General features: G+C 36.4%; 1 protein-coding gene across 1 annotated transcript in view; it reads right to left on the bottom strand.

Annotated features, from left to right (window-relative positions):
* Positions 1–15,068, bottom strand: part of DOCK4 (dedicator of cytokinesis 4) — a 534,984-nt gene that overhangs the window by 262,559 nt on the left and 257,357 nt on the right. Inside the window, exons 2-5 of the mRNA XM_021715022.1 lie at positions 13,113–13,196; positions 9,507–9,547; positions 6,619–6,674; positions 2,362–2,458 (exon numbers count right to left, since the gene is read on the bottom strand). Coding sequence (XP_021570697.1) covers positions 2,362–2,458; positions 6,619–6,674; positions 9,507–9,547; positions 13,113–13,196 — 278 coding nt within the window. The remainder of the gene's footprint in view (positions 1–2,361; positions 2,459–6,618; positions 6,675–9,506; positions 9,548–13,112; positions 13,197–15,068) is intronic.

The raw sequence follows: 15,068 nt of genomic DNA on the forward strand, positions 1-15,068 counted from the left end.
CCTTGAGGTCAGTTATCTTTTTTTTTTTTTTGAGTCAGAGTCTCACTCTGTTGCCCAGGCTAGAGGGCAGTGGCACTATCACAGTTACTGCAGCCTCAACCTGCTGGGCTCAGGCAATCTTCCACCTGAGCCTTCCAAGTAGCTGGGATTACAGGTGCACACCACCACAATCACCTAATTTTTTTATTTATTGCAGAGATGAGGTCTCATCATGTTGCCCAGGCTGGTCTTGAACTCCTGGGCTGAGGCAATCCTCTCACTTCAGCCTCCCAAAGTGCTGGGATTACAGGCATGAGCCATCATGCTCGGCCAAGGTCAGTTATCTTACTTTGTATTTACAAAACCTACACTGGCAATTCATATAAGACTGCCTTGTAAATTATCATTGTAAGTCCTGAAGCCACGGATTCTAGGAGTGTCTAATCTGAGAAGGTCCAAAATCAAAGAGTTTTCATTAGTGACTCTAAGATTTTCTTGCCTCAATGAAATATCTGATTGCATTTTAGATATAACAGTCAATAAAAACCATCATTCTGTGTCAACCTCCCTCACTAATTTGGATTTTTCCCTTTGACATGCTGTTTCAAATTGTTTTGTCAGGATAAGTACACCTTTGTATTTTGAACACATCTCTTCAAATGATTAAGCTGTTCTATAAACTTCTTTGAAAATTAAAGAAAAAGTAGCATTGCTTTCCCAACACTTCACCACTCTCACACTTCCATATATGAGGGAGGACCCCAAAAACCTGGAATTTATTTATGAAAAAATGAGTATTTATTCTTACATGTTTAAACCTTAGTTGTCTTCAAATTTGACGCAATACACCTATCAAGATGCTTTTCCCACTGCTCATAATGGTTTTTGAACTCATCAGTTTTGATGCCTTTCAGTGTTTCTGATGTTTTCTGTTTCACCTCTTCCACATCAGTAAAACATTTCCCTGTGAGGACTTTTTTCATCATTGGGGAAACCAAAAAAGGTTGCTTGAGGGGAGAGTGGGTGAATAGGGAGGTTGGGGCACAGGGGTCATGCCATTTTTGGTCAAAAACAGCCGAACACTAAGCGTGGGATAGGCAAGTGTGCTTGTACATCACCTAACATGAACTGGGTTAAATCCCTTGAAAGACTCTCCAAAACAAATTCACTGAAGCTGAACACATCCTCTCCCAACAACGCTAGCTGGCACACAAATGGAACACTTACCTAGCAGTGGAAGCCTGCACTACAAGGTGCCCACTCTTCAAAACATAATTCCATTTTGGGGAGGTCTCACCCTCATATATAGTGAGGTTCAGAGAGAAAGTACCCAACTGACATCAGAATCCCAGATGAGCTCCTTTCCTGTTACTTGGTCCAGGACAAGTACTTTGACTCCCTGTGCTCGATTTTCTCATTTGTGAGCTGAAGATGATTGTAGTTATTTCCTTGAGTGGTTGTAAGAATGAAAGGAGATACTGCATATAGAGCACTTGTATTTGCCATAGGTACTCAATAACATACTTATAATAAGTAAACAAATATATATACACATGCCCTCAAAACATAGATCTTTTTCCTACTCCCAACAAATGTCCTTTTCTCTAGTATTTTTAGAAAATTTTCATTGATACTGGCTAAGAAGTCTGTCATTTACAGTAAGCTTGAATTACTGATAGTACGAGAAGATGATAAAATACCCCCACCACCACCAAAATTGTAGTGAATAAGTTTCTTTTTCCCTGAAAATTAAAAATATTCAAGATGTCCAACACTAGGGTTTATGTAAACCATCCGATTTGGTTAGATGCCAGGAAAATAAACTTTGATGTTGCTGTGGTATTGAAGAATAACTTATAAAACCCAAGCTCAGTGGACACAGAGATTATAACAAGACTGTCCCTCGTTAAGATCTGTATTCTGGAGGCTGAGATGGGAGGATTGCTGCAGGCCAAGGCAGGAAGATTGCTTGAGCCTGGGAGTTTGAGACCAGCCTGGGCAACATAGCAACACCTTGTCTCTACAAAAAAAAAAAAAAAAAAAAATCAAAATAATTAGCTGGGTGTGGTGGTGTGTACCTGTAGTCTCAGTTACTCAGGAGGCTGAGGCTGAAAGCTCGCTTGAGCCTAGGAGTTTGAGGCTTCAGTGAGCATGATTATGCCACTGAACTCCAACCTTGATGACAGCATGAGACCCTGACTCAAAAAAAAAAAAAAAAATATATATATATATATATATATATATCTGTATTCCTGATTCCCTGAGACATCCTAGTGGCTTATAGCAAGTGCTTACTCATAGTCATATATTTCTTAAAACACCTGAGAAATCAAGCCATTAAAAATTTACTTACCACATAGAGTAAAATAAAAATTTACTTACCACATAGAGTTGTTTCCACATAGCTCCCCAGTCTCTTAGTGTTGATGTCATTTCTGTGATAACGGAGTCTTCAGTGGGAATAATCATTTCAAATTGTCTATGAAATTAAAACAGAAAGACAAAGTATATATTTAAATACCACAGACAGCAATTTTGTTTTAAGCATTCTAAAAGATAAACTAGAAAAGAAAGTTGCTTGGTTATTGTGGGTTCTGCAGACAGTAACCAGGATTCCTCACTCCAAGCTTGTGTGAGGAATGTTCTGTGGGCTATGGCAGGCCAGTGACAAAAAGGCCAGTCACTTCATCCAGATCAAGTTTGAGCAGCATGGAGAAGAAGGAAGAAGATCAGAAGAGTTCCGCTCCAGTGACTATCTGACCACGAGGCAACTCATTTAACCTCTCTGAGTCCAAAAGCCTTCATCTGTAACATGAGGTCACAGAACTACATAAACCCTGAGGTGACTTTTGCCTTCCAAGTGCTATGACCATAGGACTCAAAGGAAGCAAAAGAAACACTGTTCATGCATCAGGAATAGCATGACTGTGAACATACAAGCTAACTCAGTGTTACGAGTAGCTAGTGTTACTGAGATACTGATTGAACATCGATCTCAGTAACACTTCATTCTTATTATTTGCAAACAGGGCCACGAAAAATGATTAGCACGATTAGTAATGTTGCTATCATGCAGCATAGAATTTAAGGACCTAAGACATCATTTGAATATCCATTCCAAAATGTTTCTTTCTCTGATTAGGGTAATGGAGTCCTCTCATTTCTTCTTTAAAAGTCAGCAACTACACTTGGAAAATATTCATACTAATATCTAATACTATAGGTATGGTGGTTCTGAAGTTGAGAAACATATAAAGAGATAAGAAAAAGAGGGACAATTTAATTTGACCTCTGTATCCTATAATCATCATCATCATCATCTCCAGTTTCTCTTTTTCAATTTTTTTTCTGGTGCAGGTTAAAGTGGTTAAGTGGCTACTATTACCACTGCTTCTCCAAAGAGTGTACCAGCTATACTGACATTTTCTTTATTTCAGCATATTTTTCTCAAGGACAACATCTAATACGTAGAAGGTAACAGCATATTTATTACACAGAACCAGGTTGTCTGGATGATCAAGGGAAAATTACTTCTTAGCATGAGGCTAACAACTGCTTTGCAGTTCCTTTTTGATGTTATTTCCAAAGTGTGCGTAATTGTCTTTTGTAAAATCTTCTTGAGATAAGCATGAGAACTGAAATTTTGCCTTGATTATTTTCCCCCAACAGAGCTTCATCTCCTCACTTTATTCCGCTGCTAAAATACTTGTCTTGTGCTGGGCATGGTGGCTCTAACCTGTAATCCCAGCACTTTGGGAGGTCTAGGCAAGAGGATTGACTGAGTTCAGGGGTTCAAGATCAACCTGGGCAACTTGGTGAGATCTCGTCTCTACAATAAATAAAAAATAAGCCAGGCATGGTAGCACACCTGTAGTTCCAGCTACTTGGAAGGTTGAGGTGGAAGGATTGTCTGAGCCCTGCAGGTCGAGGCTGCAGTGTCTGTGAGCTTGACACTGTACTCCAGTCTGGTGACAGAGTGAGACTCAGACTCAAAATAAATAAATAAATAAATAAATAAATAAATAAATAAATAAATAAATAAATAAATCTTGTCCTGTGAATATATTCCTTCTTTCTAGAGCAGAAATAAAAGTAAACAGTAATATATGAACTGTGACAGATCCAGAACCTTTCATTAATCTACATATGACATTTTAAGATGGTAGTATATTTATTTTGCTTTGGAAGCAGCTGTTGCAATTTGCATGATGAATATTTGGAGATGGAGATTATAAAATGATCCTATACAAGGTCAAGGAGGGAACACTGAATTACTAGGAAAACTTGACATCCCACTTAACATTTAAAAAGAGACATGACCGCAGCAGGAACTAAACAATAACAGAAGTGGTCTGATCGTATATTATATTTTAATTTAAATACCTCCATCAGTCCTATATTGCTCCAAAGACCCAGGAAAGAATATAAAGGCAATTTGGTCCATGGGAAGTTGATTTAGGGGTTGTCTAACCAAAATTTCTATTTTTAAGCATAAAATTGCCATTTTAGGCAAGGCGGTTGTTTCCTATTAATTATTCCAAAACCAAAATCAGTGTTAAAATAATGTGTCCTAAGTAGTCAGCCCTGAAATTATATTTTGTTCAGTTATTCTGGGATAGATTTTTTAGCTATTTTGTTCTGGTAAGGTCGTCAGGCTGCAATTCCACTTTAAATAAGGCAGGCAACACCAAAATTCCAGAAAGCTTCCTTTCTGGGAAAGCAATCATTTGGCAATACGCATCTTCACAGGTTTTCAGGTCAGTTTTTCTTTTAGTAACAGTCCCAGAACCTAGGGTCCGAATCAATTCCAGTAATTCTTTTTTAGAAAATAAAGCCAGGTTCTACCCCAGAGCTCTCCTGCTATATAATGCCCATTGTGCCTGATGTCAGGTGCAAGTCTTAAACATGCACAACCAAATTCTAAGAAACTTTTACTCACATTTAAACTTCCCTGGGGATAGTGGAGGGGACCCTATATACAACAGAAACCAAAGAAGAAGAACAAAAGACAAAGAAGGTACTTATTTTAAAACTATATCCTATCCCAATTCAAGCTGGGGGTGGACTTTGACTAAGTAGAGCAATGCTTGACATCATCCTTGCTAGCATAGCATTCTCTTGTTTCTCTTCCCTGCTCAGAGTGTATGAAGAGTGCTGGGTGGACCGTGGCTCTGCAGAGTTGAAGAGGATCAGGTTGAGTTTGAGGTAAAGGTGGCAAAGAGGATTGGTTGCATGGGCTTGCACAAGTGGACACGTTAAGGAATGGAAAAACCCATGGAGTTTTCACATTGCCCATCCCAGATCACCAGGCAGAAGGATCAGAACAAAAGAGTATGCATGTGGTTGCAGTGTTTTCTGAGGTGTCTTCTGGTTTACTTGAGGGGGCCAGGATGGTGTCCAACCTAGCCCAGTAGAAAAGCTGCAAAATGACTGACAGCCCTACTTGAATTCTGATGGATTGTAGCTACACAATACTTCTGAAAGACACACATTTCTTAAAACATTAGTGGTCATTATTAGTATTAGAATAATACTTTTAATCTACTATTTTAAATAATTGCTACTGCTAACTACTACCTGTGCTTAAAATAGCTGACATATATAAGACATAGAATAATGGTCTCCTAGATTCTTTAAATTGTATCCATGTAGAGAACTCTCAAAGTATTGATACCATAGACTCTCAGCCACTTGGACAGGCTCTTTCACTGAGCTGAAATTTAATACCATACCATTGTAGAGGGGAGATATAATAATCATTCATTTGAATAGCATCTTTGTAATCTTTTGGGTGAAACCTGAGTTTGACAATACCATTTACTCTACTTTAAGAATTCGAATAATAAATTGCTATTTATTGCTATTTGGGATAAAAATAATTTCTATTGCTGAATCTGTATTCTTTTGACATAAATTGAAAATTATGTAATGATTCAGCAAATAGTCCATGTGACATTGACACCAAATGTTTGTGGCTCCCTAATAAAGATCTGCTCATGTTAACTCTTTAAGTAGGCAAGTTTTACTGATTTATCCTGCAATATCCTGAATGATGTGAAAGTAATAGCTACTTCACATCTTCTTGGAAATAAACTGAAAATTTTAAAAAATATATAAGAACGACTAGGTGATCAATGAGCTCAATCAAACAAAATATCATCTAAAAGATATTCTCTCAAGTAGAAGAACAATTTTGTAAAGTGGTCACACAAGAATAAGGTATTATGCCCATTTACAGAAATACTAACTTGGTTTCTTATAATCAGTGGAGAATCTAGGACATTCCTGGGGTTTGAGGCAACAAGACTCAGCATTTAATGGGTCTGACTGCCATGCTCCTGCACACAGCAGGAAACCAAAAAGAACCAACTCCTTCTGCTTGGGATTTAGCTATTCCATGATTTATGGACAGCGAGAGACCTCCAGTAACCTAGATCCTGATGCTGTCCAGCACACACATGGGTTTCTTTAATTTTCTCCACCAACTGTCTCAGAGCACTATATCTTTATCAAAGAATACAGACAATGGTATGATCTTCCACAGTTCATTTTTCAAGACAATTACTATGCCTTTCAAATTTCAAAATAAGCAGTGGTCCTGGGAAAATTCTCCAACTATTAATAAAACTCATTTCTTACCCTTTGTTCTTTACACAGGCATTTTTCAAGTGAATGTAGCTGGAAGGAAATATACCCTGTAAGATAAAACATGAAGGTTATAGTGTTAGCTGTCTGTTTAGACAGGGTTGGTTTCACAAGTCATATGTCTAAAACACAGTCATACAACCATGACAACATCAGGAACTGGGAAAAACAACATCTCTACCACATTCTACAGGTTGAAATTCATTGTGATTTCAATCCAGCCTCTCATTCTCTACTCTTAATCTAGAGATTTTCTAAAATAAATATAATAAAAAATTAAATATCGCTCAGAAAATACATTCTTTATAAAGCAAAAAATAAGAAATATTCAGGATTCTGCAGAAAAACCATGTTATACTAAATAAGAGCTTCTAAAATATGAATCGCATAGTGTTGAAATAAATTTGTTTGTTTTGATTGTTCCTTTTCTTTTCTCTCAAATGCTCATATTTCTACTTAAAAATATACCCCCCTAAAAAAACCCACTGTGAATCTGGAGACAATATGAGCATTATGTGTTATGGAAGATCTTTGATGAGAACACAGCAGCAAATAATCACCATGTTGCCATTCTGATAGATCAAAAATTAAACAAAAGAAGCCATGCTAGCTTGAAGCTTGTTATTGTATGGAAATGATAGGGCAAGGAAACTATTCCTTCCTTCTAAGTGGGAACTTGATACAAACAATAACAACAATGAGCATCAATTTTATCGTCCATTAAATGACAACATCCTCTGAAGAATTTCTGATGTATATAATTAAATAACAAACTCAATTAAATATTTAAGAAAACAAATACCATTTGAATACATATCACCATTGTAGATCAAGTACAAAATAAAATTTAATAAGCAAATGTTATAAATTTAGCAGTAGTAAATGTGTATACATAAAATTATAAAATTGGTTTTTTCTTCAAAATTTAAATTTGCCTCAACATGTTAGGATTAATAAATATAGTAATTCTAATTTTTTTAAGAAGTCAGACTTCAGGTATGCTAGAAATGACAGAAATAACAGAAATTATAAATAATTTTTTTCTTCAAACATGTTCTAAATGAATAATTAAATACTGAAGCTATATGTGCCTGGGCCTTGTGGATATTTAAAAAACAGTTTTATCTATCTATCTATCTATCTATCTATCTATCTATCTATCTATCTATCTATCTATCTATTGAATTGGAGTCTCAATCTGTCACCCAGGCTGGAGTGCAGTGGCATGCTCATGGCCACCGTAGCCTTGACCTGCTGGGCTCAGGTGACCCTTCTGCCTCAGCCTTTCAAGTAGCTGAAACTATAGGAATGCGCCACCACATCCTACTAATTTTTTGACTTATTGTAGAGATGAGGTCTTGCAAGTTGCCCAGGCTGGTCTTGAACCCGAGGGTTCAGGCAATCTTCTCACCTCAGCCTCCCAAAGGCTGGGATTATAAGCATGAGCCACCGTGCCTAGTCTAAAAACAACTTTAAGTGAGGGCTAAAATATTTTTTAAAAATTAAATTTGTGAGGCTGGGCTCAGTGGCTCAGCCTGTAATCTCAGTACTTTGGGAGGCCAAGATGAGTGGATTGCCTGAATCCATGGGTTCGAGACCAGCCTGGGCAATTTGGCGAGACCGTCTCTACAATAAATAAAATTTTTTTTTTAATTAAAAAAAAAATTAAATTTGTGGCCAGACTCGGTGGCTCAGCCTGTAATCTCAGCACTTTGGGTGGCTGAGGCGAGTGGATTGCCTGAGCCCATGGGTTCAAGATCAGTTGGGGCAATTTGGCAAGGCTTCGTATCTACAATTAAAAAAATAAAAATAAAAAAATTAGCCAGGCATGGTAGAGCACACCTGTAGTTCCGGCTACTTGGAAGGCTGAGGGGAAAAGATTTTCAAAGCCCAGCAGGTCAATGCTGAAGTGGCCGTGAGTGTGCCATTGCACTCCATCCTGGGCGACAGAGTGAGATTCCACCTCAAAAAAAAGAGAAAAAACTAAAACTAAATTTGCATACCCTTTTGTCTCTCAGGCTTCTCTTTAGAATGATGCAAAATATATGAAATACAATAATTAAGTGCAATTGAATGATCCAGGGAACACCATATTTAAGCAAACAAGGAGAAGAGCTTAGATTTCTCACACTGTATTTTGAGAATGAGAAATGATATGATTTCTCCTCTATAATCCTAATAAAGCTAGAATTAAATTTAAAAAATGAATACGACATATAAGAAAATATTAGAGAATGTAGAAACTATGGGTGAAAGCTAGGGAGATTTGAATAAGGTAGAAAATCATGGATATTAGTAAGTATTAGTGTCAAAATCATAAACTATACAAATGAAAGATAAAACAACAATCATATTACTTCCAATTATAATTCCTGAGGATTTATATACACATATAAAGGATACTGCATCTTAATTTCTCTCTGAAATGGTAAGAAAGATAGGCTCCCAAGCCTAAGGGGACTCAACATGTCACTAAAATAAACTTGCTTCTCCACACCAACACTTTACAAATGATACAACGAAAAACTTAAAGATTAAATACTGCTACTCACTATTTCTTTTGGAATATATATTTCCCCTGCCTGAATTTTAATTTAGCTCTTTGAGAAACTACCACTTCAAAAAGATTTTGTTTATATATAATGAGCTTATTAAGGTCTTCTCAGTAGAGTGTTCAAGAGCTAAATGGGATTATCATTTGAGTAGCATATCTTAACTATAATCCAAGTTCAAAGGAATTTCCAAAAGTATGAAAACCTGTATTATCATTTGGAATTTCGACTAACAGTCCCAACTATAATTTCAATTGTATAATGAGATAATTTAAATAACTATTTTTCTTTAAAAATCCTATAATTATAGTTAGAAATAATAATTTTTACCTTGATATTTGGGTTTTTTAAGGCAAATCCTCTGTACCAGCCTGTGGAGAAATAATCATGGTCATATTTTGATAAGCCATTGTAATATTTTAAAGATAACAAGTAATAAAGCAATCTGTTGTTTGCTGGTGGAATTTTACTCTACATGTGAATATTCTATAAATAAACATGGTCGATGTTGGCATTAGGCCAGATAATAGCTCAAGTGGTACTAGTTTTAAATATTCTATTAATAAAACCATATTTTAAAGTATATCAAAATGTATATTATGAACAGAAACATATAAAGGCTTTGGAATCAGAACCTTGTGCTTAAACTCTGGCTTTGCTACTTATTAGCTATTTAATCGTGGCCAAGTTATCTGACCTCTTTGAGTATAGTTTCTCCCTATTTTATAAAAGGTCACATTATCTCAGGGGCATTGAAGAATCTGCACAAGATTGAACACATTTCCAAATTCCGTGTGCCTAACTACAAAGCCCAGACTCTACTGTTACATAATAGTGCCTGGCCATGAGTCATTAAGTGAACGTGTACATTCTTAAAAGTCCACTATCTTGGGTTAGGATCAGTCTCATATCCTAAGAAGAGCAAAGCCATTATTTTCTACCAGAATAAACTGGCACAGTTTCATCAGCACAATATCTGATCAAGATCTCACCATCATTTTTATTTTGTAAAATACCTATCACACTCTTACAGAGTTCTCCCTTATCCATGGTCTCACTTTCCACAGTTTCAGTTACCCACAGGCAACCAGGGTACAGAAATATGAAAAGGAAAATTCCAGAAATAAACAATTCATGAGGTTTAAATGGTGCTCTGTTCTGAATAGTGTGATGAAATCTCACACCATCCATCCACACTGTTCATGCTACCTGCCCAGTAGTCACTTAGTAGCCCTCTTGGTTATCGGATCGACCATTACAATACTGCATTGCTTGTGCTCAGGTCATCCTTACTTAATTCGTCCTGGTCTCAATGTGTGAGAGTGATGATGCTGGCAATTCTAATGTGCCCAAGAGAAGCCATAGGTGTTTCCTCCAAGTGAGCAGTCCCTAGCCTTTTTGGCATCAGGGACCAGATTCATGGAAGACAATTTTCCCACAGATCAGGGGTTGGGGAGATGGTTTAGGGATGATTCAAGAACATAACATTAATTGTGCACTTTATTTCTATTATTATCACATGGTATTAGGAATGAAATAATTATATAATTTACCATTTAAAAAAAGAGGTGCAGAGAGAAGTGATAAATAAAATAATGGGCAGTTACATGCAGACTAAAATAAGTGCTAGATTCTGACTTAAAGCCTGCTATCAGCTGCGGCTGTACAACTGAAGTATATCAATTAACTTGCCACTCACTGATGGGGCTTTGATATCAGTCTGCAAACAATTGATTTATCATGGTCTCTGTGCAGTCAAACCTCACTCCTAATGTTAATCTGTATTTGCAGCTGCTTCTCAGCATTAGCATCACCACCTCAGCTCCACTTCAGCTAATCAGGCAATAAGAGTACACAACCTATATCCTTCACAAGTGCAGTTCACGATAGAGTTTGTGCTCCTTTGAGGATCTAATACCACCACTGATTTAACAGAAGGTGTAACTCAAGCAGTAATGCTAGCGATGGGGAGTGACTGTAAATACAGATGAAGCTTTGCTCACTGGCCCACTGCTCACCTCCTGCTGTGCGGCCTGGATCCTAACAGCCATGGACTGGTACTGATCCATAGCCTGGAGGTTGAGGACCCCTGCTCTAGACAAAAAGGTGAAAGTTATCAACTTAATGAAAAAAAAAAAATTGCATGCTGAAGTTGCTACGGTCTAGGTAGGGACAAATCTATTCATGAAATTATGAACAGAGTATTATTATTATTGTTCTATTTTATTATTGTTGTTGTTAATCTCTTACTGTGCCTAATTTGTAAACTAAACTTTATTATAAGTGTATGTATGGGAAAAAGCATCAGCTATATAGGGCTTGGTACTATCTGAGGTTGCAGGTACCTACTGAGGTTCTTGGATCGTGTCTCCTGCTGCCCATAATGGAGGTACTACTGGACTCAAGCTCCAAGCAACTCTAAATCAATTTTACAGCATTATTTTCATGGGGGAACAGGTATTTTCATAGTTTTATACCAATACAAGGGAGACATATATACACACACATATGAATATATATGATTAGCCTATAGCATTTTAAAAAGTATTATTTTCAGCTTATTTTTTTTCAAATGTAGAAATTGTTTTACTTATTGGTAAAAAAATATTTTGCTATGTAATAAATATTCTATCTAATGGATTTTTTGACTAATTGAATTTTCCAGGCAAAAATTTGAGCTTTATATTTAAACAATTTTGTTCCTTATAATATATTTTCTTCAACTAATATAGAATAAAATATCATTCCTAACAGCTTAAAAATCAGTCTGAAGAGAGCAGAAATAATTGAAAATCAGAATCCCAGTATCTTTGGGTTTATTAGACCCCATAAAGACTGAACCAAGAAATGTATCTGTTCATAAAAAATTATTCCAACAAAAAATTTAGGGAATTGCAGAAATGTCATAGAAGTCTCTGTCCAAGTATGCTATTCATAAAAGGTTTTAGATTACAAAATACCTCCTGTTAGATATGGAGTTCATTTTCATGTACCTATTCAAAATAACTTTTATATTTATCTGTATACAAAGTAGAAATAGAATCCATTTGGTAATTACACAGGAACTCTCATTATAGGTTTAAAGGTATCAATCACAGTGGACAGAATAAACATCCATGTATAGTCTCCATTTAACGCCAGACTCTAACTAAACATAGGAATTCTGTTTGGGGGAACATAATTTAATCTATAATAAGCCATGATATGATAGAATGTTATCAGATTATAAATTTCCAGTAAGGAAAACCTTTAAAAGGAAAATGGATATTTTTAGATATACTGACAGGGCTTTAAAAAGTAGTCATTTTGTGAACAAACAAACAGAAAAAGAGTAGACCTTTCAACTGAAATCTTTTTAAGAACTAGAGTTTAAGGATGTTGCATGGAACGGGAATGGAAACATTTGAGAATTATTAGGTACCTGCTGTATAAATTAATAATAATTATACAAGGTCATACAATATATTCCACCATGAATTGTGGGCAATAAAGACTGCAGGCCTAGAGTTGAGATGGACCAGGTTGGAACCCTCCCACAGGCATCAGTTACCCAACCACGGTTAAGCCATTTCACCTCTGGACTTTTGTTTCTTCCCATCCTGGAAGGTTCTATTAAACCCTCAGGATTCTGAGAACAGCCTTTTAGTTGGGCACAGAGTCATAACTTCCACAGATAGCAGCTTCCGTTGCTTACTTTGTTGGTATCTAGTGACTATAAGGAATAATATTACAATCATCTTAAAAATACCAAATGATTCTTTTCCAGTAGCCAGACATTGAAAATGCAGAAAATACAGTTTTGTCAAAAATGGATTGCTGTGACTACTGGAAAAGTTCCAGAGATTAAGAGAGGTATGGACAGAATTTGTAAACATTATGAATAGTCCTATGTTGAGGAGATTGTTCATACAAACTCAATCACCATAGGCTACTTACCATCACATTTCTCCAGGATCTGAACTGTATCTCCAATTTCCAATGACAGGCCATATGGGACGGTTCCTCGGAAACTGGCGATAACTGTAAGAAATTATGAAGAATATATGAAGTCAAACCTGTCCATTACAGCCAGTACTCCTGCCTACTACTAAATGTTTCTCATGGTGAAAAATGAATCTGGATAAGAAGTACACTTTAATAGCTAGAAACTTCTGTCATATTTTAATTATATGTATATTTGAAGAAAATCATTAAGTTTAGATACTTTGCCAACTTCTTGGTTAAACAGTATTATAAAAATGCATTTAAACAATGTGGAATTTACTAAAATAGTATCCAAAATATCAAAACTATCACCCAATACCACATGTAAACTTAGGTATTGGCAGTAGCAGGATACTGCCGGGGTGGGAGGTAGAGGGCACACAACATCAATAAGGTACCTGATCTCAAACCAGGCAAAGGGGAGACCAAAGGGAGGCCCCAACTTTATCTGTATGACATCCACTTACATACCTAATCCTGAATTGTACCCCACATCTTTAAAATATATATATAATATATATACATATATATAAAGAAACAAGACTGGGTAGTTCCCAGGTAAAATTAAATTACAAAATAACAACAGCAACAAAAGTATTGCCTGAGAGTTCCGTGAGGGACAGTGTCCCTCTTAATCATTGCTCTATTCACTCCCTTATTCAGATGCCTGGCCATGGTAGTTAATAAATAAATGTTCACTAATAAATGAGGGATAGACTTCTTACTCATTGTTAAGCTTGGTTTACCTTTCTGCTGCAGTGTTTGAAGTAGATTTATTTTCCCTCAGGCAAAAGGACTGCATCTACTGGCTCCCTATGACATCCCCAGGGTTTAAGCACAGGTTGTGGCATAAAAACTCTTGTGTCGTAATTCATGGTGACATTTTACTTAGTAATGACCAGACCCTCTCCTAGGACAAAACACAGCCACCATGACAATTCCCACATGGCTTAGCTCTCAAGCCATTTGGAATGGGGCTGGGGTGGGGCGTCACCACTAATTAAAGATTATGGTTTAGATGAATTAGTTTGTGAAACATTTTGCAAGGTGGAGCAGGACTAGGAGATAATACCTATAAAGTATGCATAGTTTAGTCATCCCTGGGCACCCCCAGGAATTATAGAGAGAAAGGAGCTCAGTCATTCTCCCCTGGATTGAAATGCTTGAATCAGAAAAAAGAATGGAGAAATAAAGAAAATGCATCTCAACACAAAAAAAGAGACATCTCCTATGAAAACTAGGTACACTGAAATCAACTAGTACAATTCACATCAAAATAAAACGATTCTTAAAAGGCCAGAATTTTAGAAGTGAAACTTATCGCTTTGTTTCAGAAAGTGAGATTTAGATATAACCCCAAATCCCAAAAATACCTTATTACTACTGTTGGGAATGTATTTTAAAAGACTGAAGCAACATATAAATCTGTCAAAAAATCAAAACATGCCAATAAGTAATGGGCTTTTAGAAAAGTCTCAAGCCCTTTTATGATCTCAAAACAAAGTTAACAGTAGAGATCAAAACACAGGACAGAAAACACAACCCAAAGTACATGAGATGGATGAAAATAACTACATAGAGACCAATTAAGACCATTTTAGACAAGCACTAATATATGATGTCATTTTCTAACTATAACCATAAATACCATATGGTCTCATACTGATGTGCAAGAAGATATTTGCTCAAAACAAAATCAAGGGTTTGTGTATTTTGACAGATTACTTCATAAAACTTTCAGAGACCTTTTCTTACAAGGGATCAACTACTGAACAGGTAGTAGATTGATGACAATTTCAAAGACTTCAAAACATACTTGCTCCCAGAATTGGCTTGCTCCACTTGTAAAGTTACCTTCATCTCATCATCCAGGTGGTTCAACACTGTGCCCTACTGGTGCTTCTCTTA

The sequence above is a fragment of the Carlito syrichta genome, unplaced genomic scaffold (assembly GCF_000164805.1).
Source record: "Carlito syrichta isolate Samal-C Ts95f unplaced genomic scaffold, Tarsius_syrichta-2.0.1 Scaffold306577, whole genome shotgun sequence".
Classification (NCBI taxonomy): domain Eukaryota; kingdom Metazoa; phylum Chordata; class Mammalia; order Primates; family Tarsiidae; genus Carlito; species Carlito syrichta.